The sequence below is a fragment of the Rhea americana genome, unplaced genomic scaffold (assembly GCF_003343005.1).
Source record: "Rhea americana isolate MKP2758 unplaced genomic scaffold, rheAme1 scaffold_8, whole genome shotgun sequence".
In the NCBI taxonomy this organism is placed as follows: Eukaryota; Metazoa; Chordata; class Aves; order Rheiformes; family Rheidae; genus Rhea; species Rhea americana.
This window is the reverse complement of record NW_028186978.1, coordinates 6,363,627-6,378,551: the sequence shown is the minus strand read 5'-3', so window position 1 is coordinate 6,378,551 and position 14,925 is coordinate 6,363,627. Positions and strand designations below refer to the sequence as shown.

Here is a 14,925-nt window from a genome sequence, read left to right as displayed (position 1 = left end):
GTTTCTGTCTGGTACACAAACGCTTTCCCATCTAAGCCGTGTGCTCCGCTTGTATAAAGAAGTGACTGCAAGTATTGGCAAATTAGTAACTGTGTACAGCTGTTTTCATGCAAAATGTTGTTGAGGGGGGTGTATTTGCTAGCTCATTAGCTCAGGGAAGGACTTGGTATTCACCTTTTCGATAAGGTGAAAGTAGGAAGCTGAAGATTTTAGTGATTCACGTTGAAATAGAGTARTGCTGTGCAGTAACAGACAGTGTAATTGCTAGAAGGCAGCCAGAAGGAATTTGTGTGTTTTGACTTATATCTCCAGGCTGTCAGAAGCGTTTTTCTTAAACAGATCTTTTTCTGAAAGCATGCACGTCTCTGAAGTAGAATTGTGTAGGCTTGAGAGAAGAACCCATGTTCTTGCAATGTGTGGTTATAATATTTAAAAGCTTTCTCAAATTAAGCTAAAGAGGTCATGCTGACACCAAGTGTGAGACAAATCCATAGCAGCATTGCTCGTGCTTAGCTGAGTCAGTGCATCTTCAGTGGTGAATAGAGCCTCCTGAGAATCAGGGTAGTGGTGTATCTGGATGCACGGTGAGATACACCATCGACTTTCCTGGCCCAGGTCATTGTCGCAGTCCTATTTCATCTGTGGYGGCTAACATACGGGAGGAACTGAACCACGACTATCTCTTTTCTGCAACCAGCTCACGGTCTATTGCTTGGGTGAAAATGACAGGCTGTGCTGGGAATTAATAACTGTTTACAACTGCCGGGAAGTTCTGCCTGAGCTGAATTGATACAGAACTAGTATCTACCAGTCAAGATGAGTGAGTTGCTGTGTGTTGTCCTGCTGGAACTCCTAGTGTTACTAGAACAGCAGTCCCCTCCTGCTGCACTGCGCCAGGAGTACACTCCTACACAGCAAGGTGTTGGCCCGTGTCTTTCTGAAGCTGATGGCATCCTGAACTATGCTAATGCAAGTACGGCCAACAGTACTCGATGCCAGAGGATCGTGGTCCAAAATAGAGAAAATTTTATTGTATTTTTTGCATTGAGAGCTAGAACCCTGTGTGGGCAAAGGGCAAAACTGCAACTGCACGGAGGCTTTTTTGTTTATTTCCTTTTGTGGCTGCACCTGCAAATCCACTGTTGCCGGGGGATCTCAGGTCCTGAACACCAAGTTTGGGTTCAGTAAATGATTTCTTTTCTTGATAAGTGAGAGCAAACTAACAAGTTGCTGATGCTACCAGTGTACAAAACCACTGTGCGCATCATTAGGTGTTTGCTGAACACAGCAGAAAATTGTTTTATCGTTTTTAAAAATAAAACAGTAAGTATTTACCCTCTCATTCTGGCTCTCTTGAGGCAGCATGGTTCATTTCAGTCTCTTTTCAGCAGGGCCAGAGACTGTTTTTTCTTAAGTAAAAGTTAAAACTCTTACTTAAGTCATAACCAGGGCACTGAGAAAAAAWTCAGCTTGTAAATTTATGAATTATTTCTCTACTCTTATTTACTGGTTTTTTTAGGACTCCTTTGCATTTTCATTCTAGCTTCGCTTACAACTTTTCTCCTGCAAAACTTGTATAAAAGGAACCTTGCAACATGAATGAGGCAATACAAGTTTACTTTTAGACTGTGTTGTAATAACTTGTACTCCAGGCAGAGAAATCTTTGCAAAGGAATGCAAGCTCCCCTCTGTTTAGGAAGCGAAAAACATTGCTTTTGCAACATTTAATTCTTTGACAGCCTGGTCCTGGTCGGGGCAGACCTGACAGCAGCTGAAGGTGGCACAGCTACCAGGATGCAGAAGGCCCCTGCCCCAGGCTTTGTCTTTCTGAAACAGGAGCTCTGCTGTTATCTGGCAGCATAGCAGCATTCCAGGAGCTAAAGGGTGGGGTGGTATTTAACAAGTRAGCAGCTGAAAAACAAGCTCCAGTTAATACTAGAGCAAAAGAAATATTCAAATTTCCTGTCAGTCCAGGTATTTTGCAAGGAGAAATATGATGGGGGGGGGGAGCTTCTTTCCCTTGGATAGGAAAATATTCTCTTTTTAAAACATTTTCTAAAAACTTGTAAAAAATGAAGTCTTTACAGATGCATTAAAGACTGTTTTTCATTCCTCTGTGTGTGTGTATATATGTGTGTGTGTGTGTGTGTGTGTATATATAACTATGCAATTCTAGGGATACTGTATGTAAGTCTCAGGAAAAAAAAGGCTAATTATGTTTTAACTCGCTGAGTAAATACTGTGAGTCAAACTGGTTATGTAAGTTACGTATTTGTCTGATTCATTTTAAGAACAAATTGATCCCAGCTCTATATTAAAGCTTACAGATAAGCCTGGGGTGGAGATCATCCCTTTGCTCTAGAACTAGAGTTACAAATGGCTCGGATGCATTTCTACAGCTCTGCAGTTAACCCAGTTACTGGGAAGAAAGACAAGAAAAAAAGAGAAAGGGGATGAGCCCTGACCCAGAGAACTCATATTCTGAGTCTTTATTTGAATCCTAATAGTTGTCCAAAAGCCAACACTCAGGAGAAGAGGACTAGGTGAGGCATGGAGCCTCTGAGTCCAACCTCTCACTGTTTTAGGCAACTCTTCAGGCTCTACTCTGTAAACCTGTGAGCAAACTGATCAAGGTCCGGTCTTAAGAACCAGTCACTCAGCTGTTCCTGGCAGCGGACTTTTCCCATCTGGGAGCCTGTCTTCTCTGACAGTTTCTAAATTAACTTTGTAACTAATGTAACAAAACCAATTACACTCTGTAGGGTGTAAGCATTTGTAGTTTTATACTGTTAACTTTCTTACACTCTTAATGAAGTTTGACTCAGAATCCACCATTTGAAAAAAATGTTTAATACAGTGCAAGAATGCTTGTTTATTTTCAGTTTAAATTGCTAACCTCTGCTGTTTTCACAGGACGCACGTTTCCAACACATCCATACTTCTCAGCACAGCTGGGAGCTGGACAGCTGTCACTCTACAATATTTTGAAAGCCTATTCCCTCCTAGACCAGGAAGTAGGATATTGCCAGGGCCTTAGCTTTGTAGCAGGTGTTTTACTACTTCATATGAGTGAAGAAGATGCTTTTAAAATGCTGAAATTTCTTATGTTTGACATGGGCCTGAGAAAACAGTATCGTCCAGACATGACTATTTTACAGGTATAGTTTCTATTTCTCTGATAACAGAATGCTAATGCTAAATTGTAATTATGTAATACAGATTAGATTGTCAAAATGTGCACTTGAACTTAAATTCAGTACTCAAAAAGGGAGGAGAATAATCTGCAAAAAGAATACTTCATCTTAAATGCATTAGTTTCAAATAAAGAGACGCTACTGAGGAAACTATGAAAACCATAAATAGCAAGAATTCTACTATATGTTATATGAGGGTCAAGTGACTCTGCAAATGTACCGGTTGCAGGCTCCTAGGTGACCCAACCTTGGTCTCTGAAATGGCTCCTGAATATTTTTTTTTTCTTCACAGAAGTCAGCCTAAACATCAGTTGATAGGTATCTTGTGCTGTTTCTAGTAAGAATATGAAGCATGGACTTTGCTACTCTGACTGTTAAAACCTCTTTACCTTTAGTCTCTTTATTCTTCCATGCAGATCCAGATGTATCAACTATCTAGACTTCTTCATGACTACCATCGGGATCTCTACAACCACCTAGAGGAACATGAGATTGGCCCCAGTCTCTATGCTGCTCCCTGGTTTCTCACCATGTTTGCCTCCCAATTTCCCCTTGGATTTGTGGCCAGAGTATTTGGTAATTCCTCATAAAAATTCTGTGTGTTCTTTCAGAAACATTATATTCAAAATCCTGCTACTGGGAATAGTATATCATCCAACCTGTTTCAGACATCCAGGAGAAATGTTTAATGTACTGTTGATGAGCAGAAGAAAAACAACAGAAGCCATCCTATAAGAAGCTCAGTATTTGCGGTAAAATGGAAAGAGTAAAGGCGAGCAAGGAAGGGTTCTGAACTATTCTGTCTTTTCATTTTCATTGTTACCTTTTTCCACCCTGTAACTGTTCCTAAAAAAGATGTAAAATTTTGTGCCACGAAGGCATAGTATTAGGACAGCGGCACCTTAACACCTAGAGATAGTTTTGAGCTGAAAAGAGATACAACTAAAGCATCATCTGAGAAACAAATCCGTTTACTCCATTATCATTGTCTCGAAGAGTGTCAGTGGAAAATGATTTTGAGGATTATGTTTCTAAAAGGTGCCCACTCATGTATGTGCCCACACATGTACGTGCCCACACACTTAAAGTTTAATCGTTACTCTTCAGAAACACTGGGCTTTTAAAATAGTGTTTATCCTTGCATTTTTATCCTAAAGGATAATCTCCTTGCCTTCTGGATGCTGGAAAAGGATTGGAAGCCTATGGTCTGTTAGTTCCAAAGTTACTTATTTTATCATTTTTTTTTTAATCTACAGAAGTCACATTCTATCTCTCTGTCTGTGTTTCTGTCTGTCTCTCTCCTTTATTATTAAAATCCTGTTAAGAATTTACCTCAGTTCTGTCTTCTGGATGTGTATTCCATAGATTTTTTTTGGTATTTTAAGAGAAGACTTTTTTCTTTCCTTTTTCTGTTTTTCAGTTTTACTGTGTGGCACTGGATTTTCCATTAATAGTGTGATGATTTGGAGCTCTCTCCCTCCTTTCTCTCATCAAATAGAAAGCTATTTGCATTCTTCTTAATCATTCTTATTTAAGAGATTTAAAGAAGCAATGATTTATTAGAGTAGTAATATGGACACTTTCCTAACTTCTAAAATTATGGGTCTCATCTACCACAAGACCAAAAATACAGATCTTGTGTGTATATATTCATATATATATATATAGATATAAAAAAAAAGATTCCAAGAAGAGCTAACAAGAATCCAATTATGTTTCTGTTTAATGTCGTGCCAAAAGTAGTGTTATAGGACATCATAKCAATAAAGATGGTGTGTGCTAAGTAAAACTACAAGTCCTATAATTAACAGCTTAACTCCAGGGGAAACAGCATTTTTTTGAGGAATAGTATAATGGTCTGTGGAGGTTAACTTCACACTGACAGATACCTAACTGACAGTAAGTATCTGTAGGAATTAAGTGAAGTGCTGTATGCATGTGTCATATACTGAGTTTATAATCAGTTTTATTTTAATCATTTGTAATTAGGTGTAGTATTGTACATGTTGATAAGAGTCTTTGGACTTTTGACTCTGGTGAGACGTACGAGAAAGTGTTTTCTGTATCCAGTATATTTGGATTTCTGCCTTAATATAGATTAGTGTTTTTGTCTGTCACTGGAGGATTGTAGAGCATTAAAAAGCAAAGGTTTTAGAACAGAATAGAGAGCATAGATACATTCATGATCTCCACAAAACTCATTTAGGTCAGAGACCGAAGAGCATATGTGACTGAAGGCATCACYGCTGATCTCTGGCAAAATTTAGTGTGGCCAACACTTGCAGTTTTTAATGTTCCAGAGTATGTGGTGGTTTCTTTAAAACAGTGTGTGCTGGAAGTACATGATTAGATGAGAATGTAGAATGYAATTCTTCTACATTTAAAAAGTAAATTTCACCCATGGTAAAGACTCTGAAACACACACACACAAAAAAAAAAAAAACCAACCTCAAACCTAAAAAAGGCTTTGTTAGGCTGTGGTTAGCAGCACAGCAGAAGGTGCTATGAACCAGGCAGTCTCACCCACTTGTTGATGCGTTTTTGCAGAATGTGACATGTACATTTTCACTGCTCACTTGTTAGAACTCGAGAGGAACCAATTTTGCCCTTTAATGTCCAGGTAACTTGTGTGTAGGGTATTAAGACAAATAGAACGTTCTGCTATCGTCTAACTTCCTTAGCCGTGATATGTTTGAACCCTTGATGTTTTAAACCCTATTACTATTTAATATTATAGCTGTTACAGAATATCTCCTTTAGATTTCCGTAGAGCTTACTGTTTTTCAAGTATTTTTAAATTTTTATATGCAAGTAATATGTAAAAGCAGTAGGCTATATGGAGGTTAACCTAAAGACGTTGTTGTGAGGCAAATAGCAAAATGACATTTTACTTTTTAATTACCTGTCCAAACTTTCAGCGCTTCTCTTCAGTAGAATCTAATGAAAGTATAGTAACAAAGACATGGTCTTAAATACCACCTATTTACTTAGTAGTGGAGGAGACTTGGTAAAACAATGTCTATTCTGTGCCAAGATTGTAGATAAAACTTGATTTTAAATCCTGTAGGCTGCTAGTCATGCTGACAGTAATTTGGGTGCCTTTACTGTACTGCTGTTGGCTGACAGCCCACTTTGAGCAGGCCTTGGGAGTGGATAACAAATCGGGCTTTGTTAAGTACTCTCTGTTTTAAATGAGAGAAGGATTTCAGACATGTATTACCAGCTCAGCTCATACAGACATTCATTAACATCTTACAGGTCACCTTGAGTTAATCTACATGTTTGTATGGGGCAAGTGTTGAATTCTAAATACGCATTATTCTCAGCTCTGTGTTTTCACTTCATCTTTTCTACCTCTTCCTTAGCATTCCCTGTCTGAAAACATAGCTTTCCCTGTAAAGTATTCTCCTGTATTTTCGACGTTTCAGTTGAGGTAGATGTCTGCTCTGTTATAGCTTTCCTGCCTTTGAACTTCATGTTGAATCAGAGTTGAAACACTTTACACCACTTTTAGGATGAATGATGGCAAGTGCAAGATTTATGGTTAGTTATTACTTGTGCTTTTCTTTCTCAGAGAGGGGGAGAGAAAGAGAAAGAAAGGGAGAAAGGAATGAAATGAGTTACAGCTTCAACATTAAATACAAGAGATTGCAAGTGGAAATTTCAGTCTGATACAAACTTGAAAAAGAGAGGTTATTTTTACTGGAAAAGGCAATTAGCCAGCATTTTCCTTTCTCGCTCTCTCCCCTGCGCCTTCTTGTTTGGTCATTAGGACATACTATCCATTTGGCATCGTTGCTCTATTTTGTAAGTCATTGCAACTTCATTCACAGCTTCATTGACAGGTAAGGGAAAGAGAGAGAGAGAAGCCCTTTAAAAATTAAAAATATGTTTAGGAAAGACAGGTTACAACTACAATATGTTCTCTTCCTTTTCCATCTCCATCAGTACCTTTTTGTATACACTAAATACTTTTGCCCATAGTAAGTCCCTCAATAAAACCAGGAGTAGAGCCTGAATTTTAGTAGCAGSAGAGTCAGAAATGTTAGTTTTGGTCAGATGGGTTTGTGAATGATTTTTTTCCTTGCTGTCATCTATATCTCACCAAACAGYTGAAACCGATTATGTCAGTTAATCAGTACTGTTCACACTTGAACTAATTAGTAATCCTGATCCTGCATGATTTCCAAAACCATAAAGACAGTAAGAAAAGTACCTGTTTAGCAGAGCATCTCTTGATCTACCCTATAAGAATTTGCTATCCTTGGACATTTTATTGCTTTAATATCCTTGACAAAGATGTACTTGCTTAATGTACTTTGTGTTTTGTTTTCACAGATATGCTTTTTCTTCAAGGGTCAGAGGCTATATTTAAAGTGGCCTTAAGCCTTTTGGGAAGTCATAAGCCCTTGATTCTACAACATGAGAACCTAGAAACTATAGTTGATTTTATAAAAAGCACTCTCCCAAACTTGGGTTTGGTACAAATGGAAAAGACCATCAGTCAGGTATGAAATAATCCGAATGTATGAGTAGTAGCTAAAGAAATTACACTCTTATAATAAGAGTTATTTGTTGATAGAATCACAATGGATTAAAGTGTGTTATTTCTAGCTAAGAAGAATTCTGATTTTGTAATTTTTGAAATGTTGAATTTTTTTGGAAGCATATGACTTGTATAKTGCACCTGTGTTCTTATATGTTGATTATGGTCACTTTGTAGAGGCTTTAATGAAAATTGCAGTTTACTTTTTGAAGTATGCATAATGGCAGTTATTGACAACAGTATTTTAGTTCATATGCAATACATGGCATAAAATAAGCAGCAATATGGGCTAAAAGCATTCTGGGCTTTCCTATCTCCCAAGAGGCTTCCTCTCTGAATGTGATTTGACAACCAAAAATTGACATATAAGAGCCTCACAAATGTTGACTTGCTTTAACCAAATTAGAGGCCTTCCTACATTGACTTTGTCTATATTAGCTTTTGTGGTCTTAGTTCAGTATGCTAGAGCAGTATCTTTGCTCTTCCAGAAATGGTACATGGATCAATGCAGACTTTTGCAATAGGCAGTGATTCTTGATAGCAAAGCCTGAGAATCCTTGAGATGAATTTGAAATTTGAGAAGTTGAGAAGTAAAATGATGTAATATTGCTAAGCTAAAAGGAGGTTCCAGAATTTACTTGTGGAATTTGAAAAAATCACAGATCATTGCAGTTAAAGGTTGTCTGTTTATAAACTCTGACTGTTATACTTGAGAAGATCCAGCTGTAACATCTAATTTGCAGCAGGCACATGGAAGACTTGTTTTAGCTTATTTTCTGAAGGCTTCTTGTGGCCCAAAAAAACTGTGCTAACTTGCAAATGGCTGCCACTCTCTCAGGACTGAGATCTGCAAAGCCTCTGGCTTGACAGAGAAAGCCAGCAGCAGCACGGTACACTGCAGACTGCTTGTGCAGGGTTCCCATCTGTCAGCAAAGCTTCCAGGAGGCAGGCACATAGTGCTTAGTATGGGCTGAAGGAGGGAGAATTAGAGAGCTTGTGGGAGGGGAAGAGGAGAGCTTTGTAGGGAGTGTAGAGGAGCAAGGTTATCTATCGGGCACAAAGCCCAGCGCACGCGGCTGCACAGAGACTTGCAGTGCTTAGGTAAGCTGCAGAAAGCCCCTGGCTTCGAGCAGAAGGAAAGAAAAATATTTTGATTTTAGGCAGCTCTGTCTGATTGCTCTGAACTCAAACTMGGCAGATTGAAGTGAGCTGAAGGCGGAGGAACTGCTTTGATCAGGGCAGCCTTGGAAGAAAGCAACTGTTTGACCAGCCCTGCAGTTTGTACACAGCTTCTGGGCTAATTCCCATGTTCCTCACTCCTCCTGCAGCCTAGTCTTTGGTTTACATGCTGTAACCTGCTTTCAGTTTGTTAGCTTTCAAGTTAAACTTTTGATTTGCCATTTATCACTTCTGTGCTTTCAAAGGAAATAACTCACTCAAGGACCTTTAGAATGATGTTTCCTAGTGCTGAGTCTTCCTAAATATTTTGAAATCAGATGTTAGCCAAAATGAGAGAAACAAAAAATACAATAGCAATTCTTTCCTTTCGGTCTCTCTGTGTGCCTCAAGTTATCTGTTTTTAAAATACACAGTTTTCTTCATACTCATGTATAAGATTGAGCACTAAGTTCTGTGGTTCATAGCTAACAATAATAGGAATCTGCTTTGACATTATATAGTGTTTCCATTAAGTCTATTGGAGTAAGATTTTTTGTTTGTTTGTTTTCTTTCAGTCTCCAGGAGTACAACAGAATCATAAATAAATCTAACAGTACTTACTGTTTTCATCTGAAGCTTTTGTGCTGCTGTGCTATTAAAGAAGTCTTACACACAGAAGTCTTCTGTGTGTGGTGCAGGGGCTTGGACTGCAAAAAAAAACTTTTGTGATTTTTCTGAAGTCAGACAACAAATCAGTAGCGAGATTTTAAATAGAATCCAGATCCAGTGCCCTAGACCCGGATCTCTGCTGCTTCAATCTTACCATCTCCAGAGTAGGAAACATAAATGTACCAAATTAAGTCCCTTTTTGTACACAGAAGATTAGATACCCATTTACATTCATAGACTTAAGAACATTGATTGAGCTATGTTTTTGGTCTGCACAGCACCTAATACTATTTTTGTATGCAACAGGTGTTTGAAATGGATATTGCCAAGCAGATGCAAGCTTATGAAGTTGAATACCATGTGCTTCAGGATGAGCTTATAGATTCATCTTTAAATGACAATCAAAGACTGGATAAATTAGAAAAGGCAAACAGTAGTTTGCGCAAACAGAACTTTGATCTCCTGGAAGAACTGCAGGTACAATTTATGTTTCTCAATTAACATTGTAATTCATCCATCTTTTCAGAAGAGACTATCATACATTAAGACCACATTGGATGGAACACCATCCAATGACCTAAAGTTTTGACACTTACAGTTTTATGTAGTACCTTTCAAGTTTCAATGCAGAAGAAATACGTAGAGAGGAGTGGATAGAATATATGCTTGCAGTTAGTGAGAAGTTTATTCATCAAACTGTCTCTCCTCTTGTAATTAAAATCATAACTGTAGACAGTGGCTAAAAAGACACTAAGTATTTCTCAACTTCATTTTTACGCTTTCAGTCAGTGCTTTATTACAGCAGAGACACTAGTCCATCACAAACAGAAAGGTTAATACCAGTGTCACAAATGAGAAAGACATCACCTATGGGATATGTTATCTATAAATACATAGTCCTTCTTAAAACTTTTTTTTGAAAAAATTAGCTTGCTTAGAAAATGTGAAATAGTCACTAATGTATGCTCTGTGACAATTCAGTCTGCAGTTGTCTCAATGACTAATTCTAAACTTGCCTCAAGAGATAAAGAGGTAAGGTATATTAAACAGTTTTTTAGAGGCAGTACATCTGATCTCTGTAGGGGTTATTCTTTCTAAACTGCTCAGGAGTAAGTTTTCTGGCTACATGACAACTGAACACTTTTAATAAAACTTTTGACCACACAGTTAGTTTGATGGAGAAAGGGACTTCAAGGGTAAGAAGTAGATATTGTGCTCTATTTGCAATTTCAAGCCTCTTGATCACTGTTGAAGACGTAGGCCTTGTAAGATAACAGATGAGGGAAGGAGTTCAGATTTCTCAGCCATAGATCCTGTATTATGACTAAAACCAGCTATCAGTACTGGTTTAGACTAGATTGCCTCTCTACCAGGAAAATCCTTAATCTGTAAATTCTGATCCTATGAGGCAAACCCTCTTCCAGGTTATAAGACCAGCTGTAGAGAAGTCAGAATAGAAACTCCTCTGCAAAATACTCACAAAGTTTTAGGTGTGTGGGCAAGGAAATTGGTGGATGTAGTGTAGGGGAGAGGGATTTCCAGGATGAAATTCAGGATGAAATCTTCTATGAAGATACCCCATGTCAAGGTATCTTCTACTCCCTCCAGTCCCTAAATACTTTGCAGCCCTAAACAGTTTTCTGTAAAGCTCATATCCTCTTTAGCGCGAAACAGCTTGACGCCTACCATCATTGTATGAACYTTGACTGCTACTGCACTGCACTTTCTTAGTGCTGGAGAAGGGGCTTCAATAGTCTTGGTTTCCTATAAAGGAAAGGTGATCCTTTGCTGATGTGGGGAAAAGGTGTTACCCAACAACTTGGTTCATAGTTTGTCAGTATTTTGTTTGTCAATATTTCAAAGGCTGAATTTGTTAAACCATAATTTAACAAAGTACAGTGRGCTTACCAGGCAATGAAATACTTCCCTGAAAGCCAAGACCGTGCAGCGCCTTCAGACATTATGCAGTGTTGAAACTTTCAAACAGATCTCTGCTTTTGTCGGAATACCTGAGCTGCAGGTCTCATACCATGAATTGGAATGAACTGACACTTTGTTACACCGTGAAGCAGAATGTACATATGTACAGCCTCTTAAACGAGAATGGGGACTGCACAATAATTGGAATTTTTCAAAGTGTGTTGTCCATTTGTATATCACACCAAATCACCTCCTCCTGCTTTGCCTCCAAGTCTGCATTTTTTGGACTCAAAGCTGACATAGCAGGCTAGGTTGTCTTGCTTTGCGAAGCACCTGGAATTCAACAAATACAGCTGGTCAAAACTGGCCTCCCAGCTGTCCCATGCAGAAGCTTATCTTAACCTTCAGTTCACATCAGAGAAACTTGTCATTTTGCCTTAGAAACCCAGGAATTTCTGTACCCTAATAGGCATATATGCCTATTAGAATATACAGAATATAATTTTCTAGTAAGTAAAGTGTTGTGATAATACAAGAATTGTAATTAAAAAACTTCAGCCAAAATACTTAGAAATTTGGTGTGTAATTCATAAACTGTGTAACCTTCTAGTTTGATCTACTTTGCATTATAGTCTAAGTTCAATTATGAAACAAAGCAATCAAGTTGAGAGAGGGAGGTTTCTTGTTACAAGCRATGCCATAGTAGTAGGCTAAAGTACACAGGTCTAATAACATTCATACCTGCATTTACCTCTGCAGTTTTCCATTAGCTTGTAAAGTCTATTTTATATATATTAACATATCTCCAAAAAGTCATTTAGACTGGTTCCAGTTCTTAATGATTTTTTTTCCTCCTYCTTTCTCCTTAAATTCAAGGTGGCTAATGGAAAGATCCAAAACCTGGAAGCCACGGTAGAGCTTTTATTGACCAATGAAGGCAAATTGAAGCAGTCTATTCTTGCTCTTGAGCAGGAGCGAGAAGCTTTACTGAACACAGTGGAAAAGATGCAGAAAAAGATTGGTGATACAGATGGGAAACCTCTACTTACTAGACAAGAACACATGGATGCTGACTGACAGCTGCAGTTGTAATGGAGCARACAAGCTGAGCAAAAAAACAAAGGGAAGAACTGGGTTTTTTGTACTGATCTCATAGAGATGTGACATTGTCATCTTCATTGTTACATGCCTTCCTGTAGCAAAGCAAGGCATGGGCATGGTGACTGCCCAAATCAGAGAAATTAGTTCCTCGTGGAGACGGCTCTTTCTTGTTAGTGTGTAGAAATGCTATGAACAGTAAGATGCCACATGATCATATTGAGCAGGAGAAACTTCTTCTCCAGAAAATAGTACATGCAGTCATACAYGATACACTGTAAAGCTGTCCTGGATTTCTCCATAAGTGCTTCTAAACCTAAGTGCTTTTTGTTCATTACATATCCTCTGTTTTATACTGAGATCAACACCATGTTAAATCCTTTAGAAGGCTGAGGGATTATGGCAGTGTAAGAGCTTTGATGGATGACTGCCTCTCTGCAGCTACCCAGGGGTAGTGTTTGCGAAGAGTTTTGTGATTGAACTCGCGATACTTCTGGCAGCATAATCCCCTGCAGCTTTACTGGGTTCTGTTCTGGTGTTTACGCCTCAGATAACTGCTTCCTGATGCCTGAAGGTGTCAATCTGTTGGACTCCAGAGAGCTATAGACTTCGTCATATGTAACTGTGCTTAACTGGGGAGTTGTCATCTGTTTTTTTGAGAACATTGTTCTAATACATTTTTGTTTAACATTCATTGGTTTAGAGTATTGTTAGTTGACATCTGATAAACATACTGTATAAAGTAACTTCATTATGCTCGGCAAAATACACTGACATTGTTTTTGTGAAGCCTGTGACTCTTGCAACATCATCCAAGAGTTTGTATTCAGACCCTTCACGTATCATTTTATTTATTGCTGATCTGCTGTGTGATGTAAGACATCATTTGCTGGGAAATTAATGCCCCTGATCTTTTTTTCCCTTTAATTTGGTACTCCTGTGCCCACCCATTCTCTGGGAAACATTATTCTTCAAGACTTTTTTTCYGAAGTGGTGGAGGCATTTCAAGAGCTTGATGTTGTGCCAGGTATGCTTAAACTGCTTTATAAAGGATTACAATGCATCTTTTGAGTAAGATTACACAAGTAAAACAATCTCACTTTCCTTAATACTATGATAGTTGTTTTCAGGCCAGTTAAAGCACCACTGCTACAAGTGCAATAATATCCATGGATATTCAGTTTTTTTGGTTTGCTTTAGAATTAGACTAAATAGTGCCACAGTTTTGTTTAATCCCCAAGCACAGTGTTAATAGTGTTGTTATGGTGGAAATTCACCCAGGAGATGTGATTTTTTTTTCTTAAATTGTTACTTATTTTTTAAATTTCAAAGCATATTTTTTTTCTCTCACTGACAATGTAGAGAAGGTTTTGTTTTGCTTTTTCTTCATGCAAATCCCTCTGACTACATCCTTGTAGTTTGATAAGAAAACTGTAACTTTCATCTACTGTCCAGAGCATACACTGTCATGTAGGCCAAATAGAAAAAGCGAATTTGCTCTTGAATTTCTAAGAGCTTTGTTTGACTTCCTTTGTGTCTTAAATATGACTGGTTCTTGCAAATCTACTCTGTATTCACTTAGTATTGAAATTCCAGATAAAACAATTATTATTAATCCATTTACCTCTTAGGCTTGTTTTTTATTTGGAAATCCATATTGAAGCTCATGCTTCATGTTTAAAATATTGTTATAATGTTAGAACACTCAATAATGTTATATTTTGACACCTTAATGCCATAATACAAACATTGACTTTTTAAACAAAAAAGAGCAATAAAAGTAATAATATAMGCCTACATCTATGTTTATGTATTTTTTGTATTTAAAAACAAAAACATAGTTGTTGGGGTGACAGTTGAGAACCTGGTAAGATGAGACTTCCCGTGAAGCTGCAGTGTAATTTTGCAATTGGTATTAATGAAAGCTCTTAGACCTCAATATCTCCCAAACAGGCTTAGGATCCTGCTGTGATTTTGGGACTTGCATCTGCAGATATTGACTGAGGTATAGTATGTTCTGCATGACTGCAGAAATGCATTCCTCTTTGAGATTTTTTTTTTCTTTTGCTTCTCTCTGAGTGTAATTGGAGGACTATCTCTAGTCCGAAGACTTTTATCAAGAATTTGTTATAATTCCAGAAGTAAATGCTTAGGTAGGTGTGAACTGAAACAACTTTTCTTAAAACATACAAATCTTGCTACTAGGTAACTAACAACTTTATGTTTTCGTGATCATATTGATGTAGTTGTTTCATTGTGCCACGGACTGAATTTCCTATGAGTAAACCTGTGCAGGTGAAGATTAATAAGATTTTGTTAAAGACGCAAATGCCRGGTAAA

General features: G+C 37.9%; 1 protein-coding gene across 6 annotated transcripts in view; it reads left to right on the top strand.

Moving 5' to 3' along the window:
- TBC1D1 (TBC1 domain family member 1) overlaps positions 1–14,384 on the top strand; it is a 107,183-nt gene extending 92,799 nt beyond the window's left edge. For all 6 annotated transcript variants that reach the window (XM_085322726.1, XM_085322723.1, XM_085322725.1 and 3 more), the window contains 5 exons: positions 2,914–3,158; positions 3,611–3,770; positions 7,533–7,702; positions 9,874–10,044; positions 12,364–14,384. In XM_085322726.1, the coding sequence (XP_085178852.1) occupies positions 2,914–3,158; positions 3,611–3,770; positions 7,533–7,702; positions 9,874–10,044; positions 12,364–12,564 (947 nt within the window). In that variant the 3' untranslated portion in view covers positions 12,565–14,384. The remainder of the gene's footprint in view (positions 1–2,913; positions 3,159–3,610; positions 3,771–7,532; positions 7,703–9,873; positions 10,045–12,363) is intronic.
- The last annotated feature ends 541 nt before the right edge of the window (positions 14,385–14,925 follow it).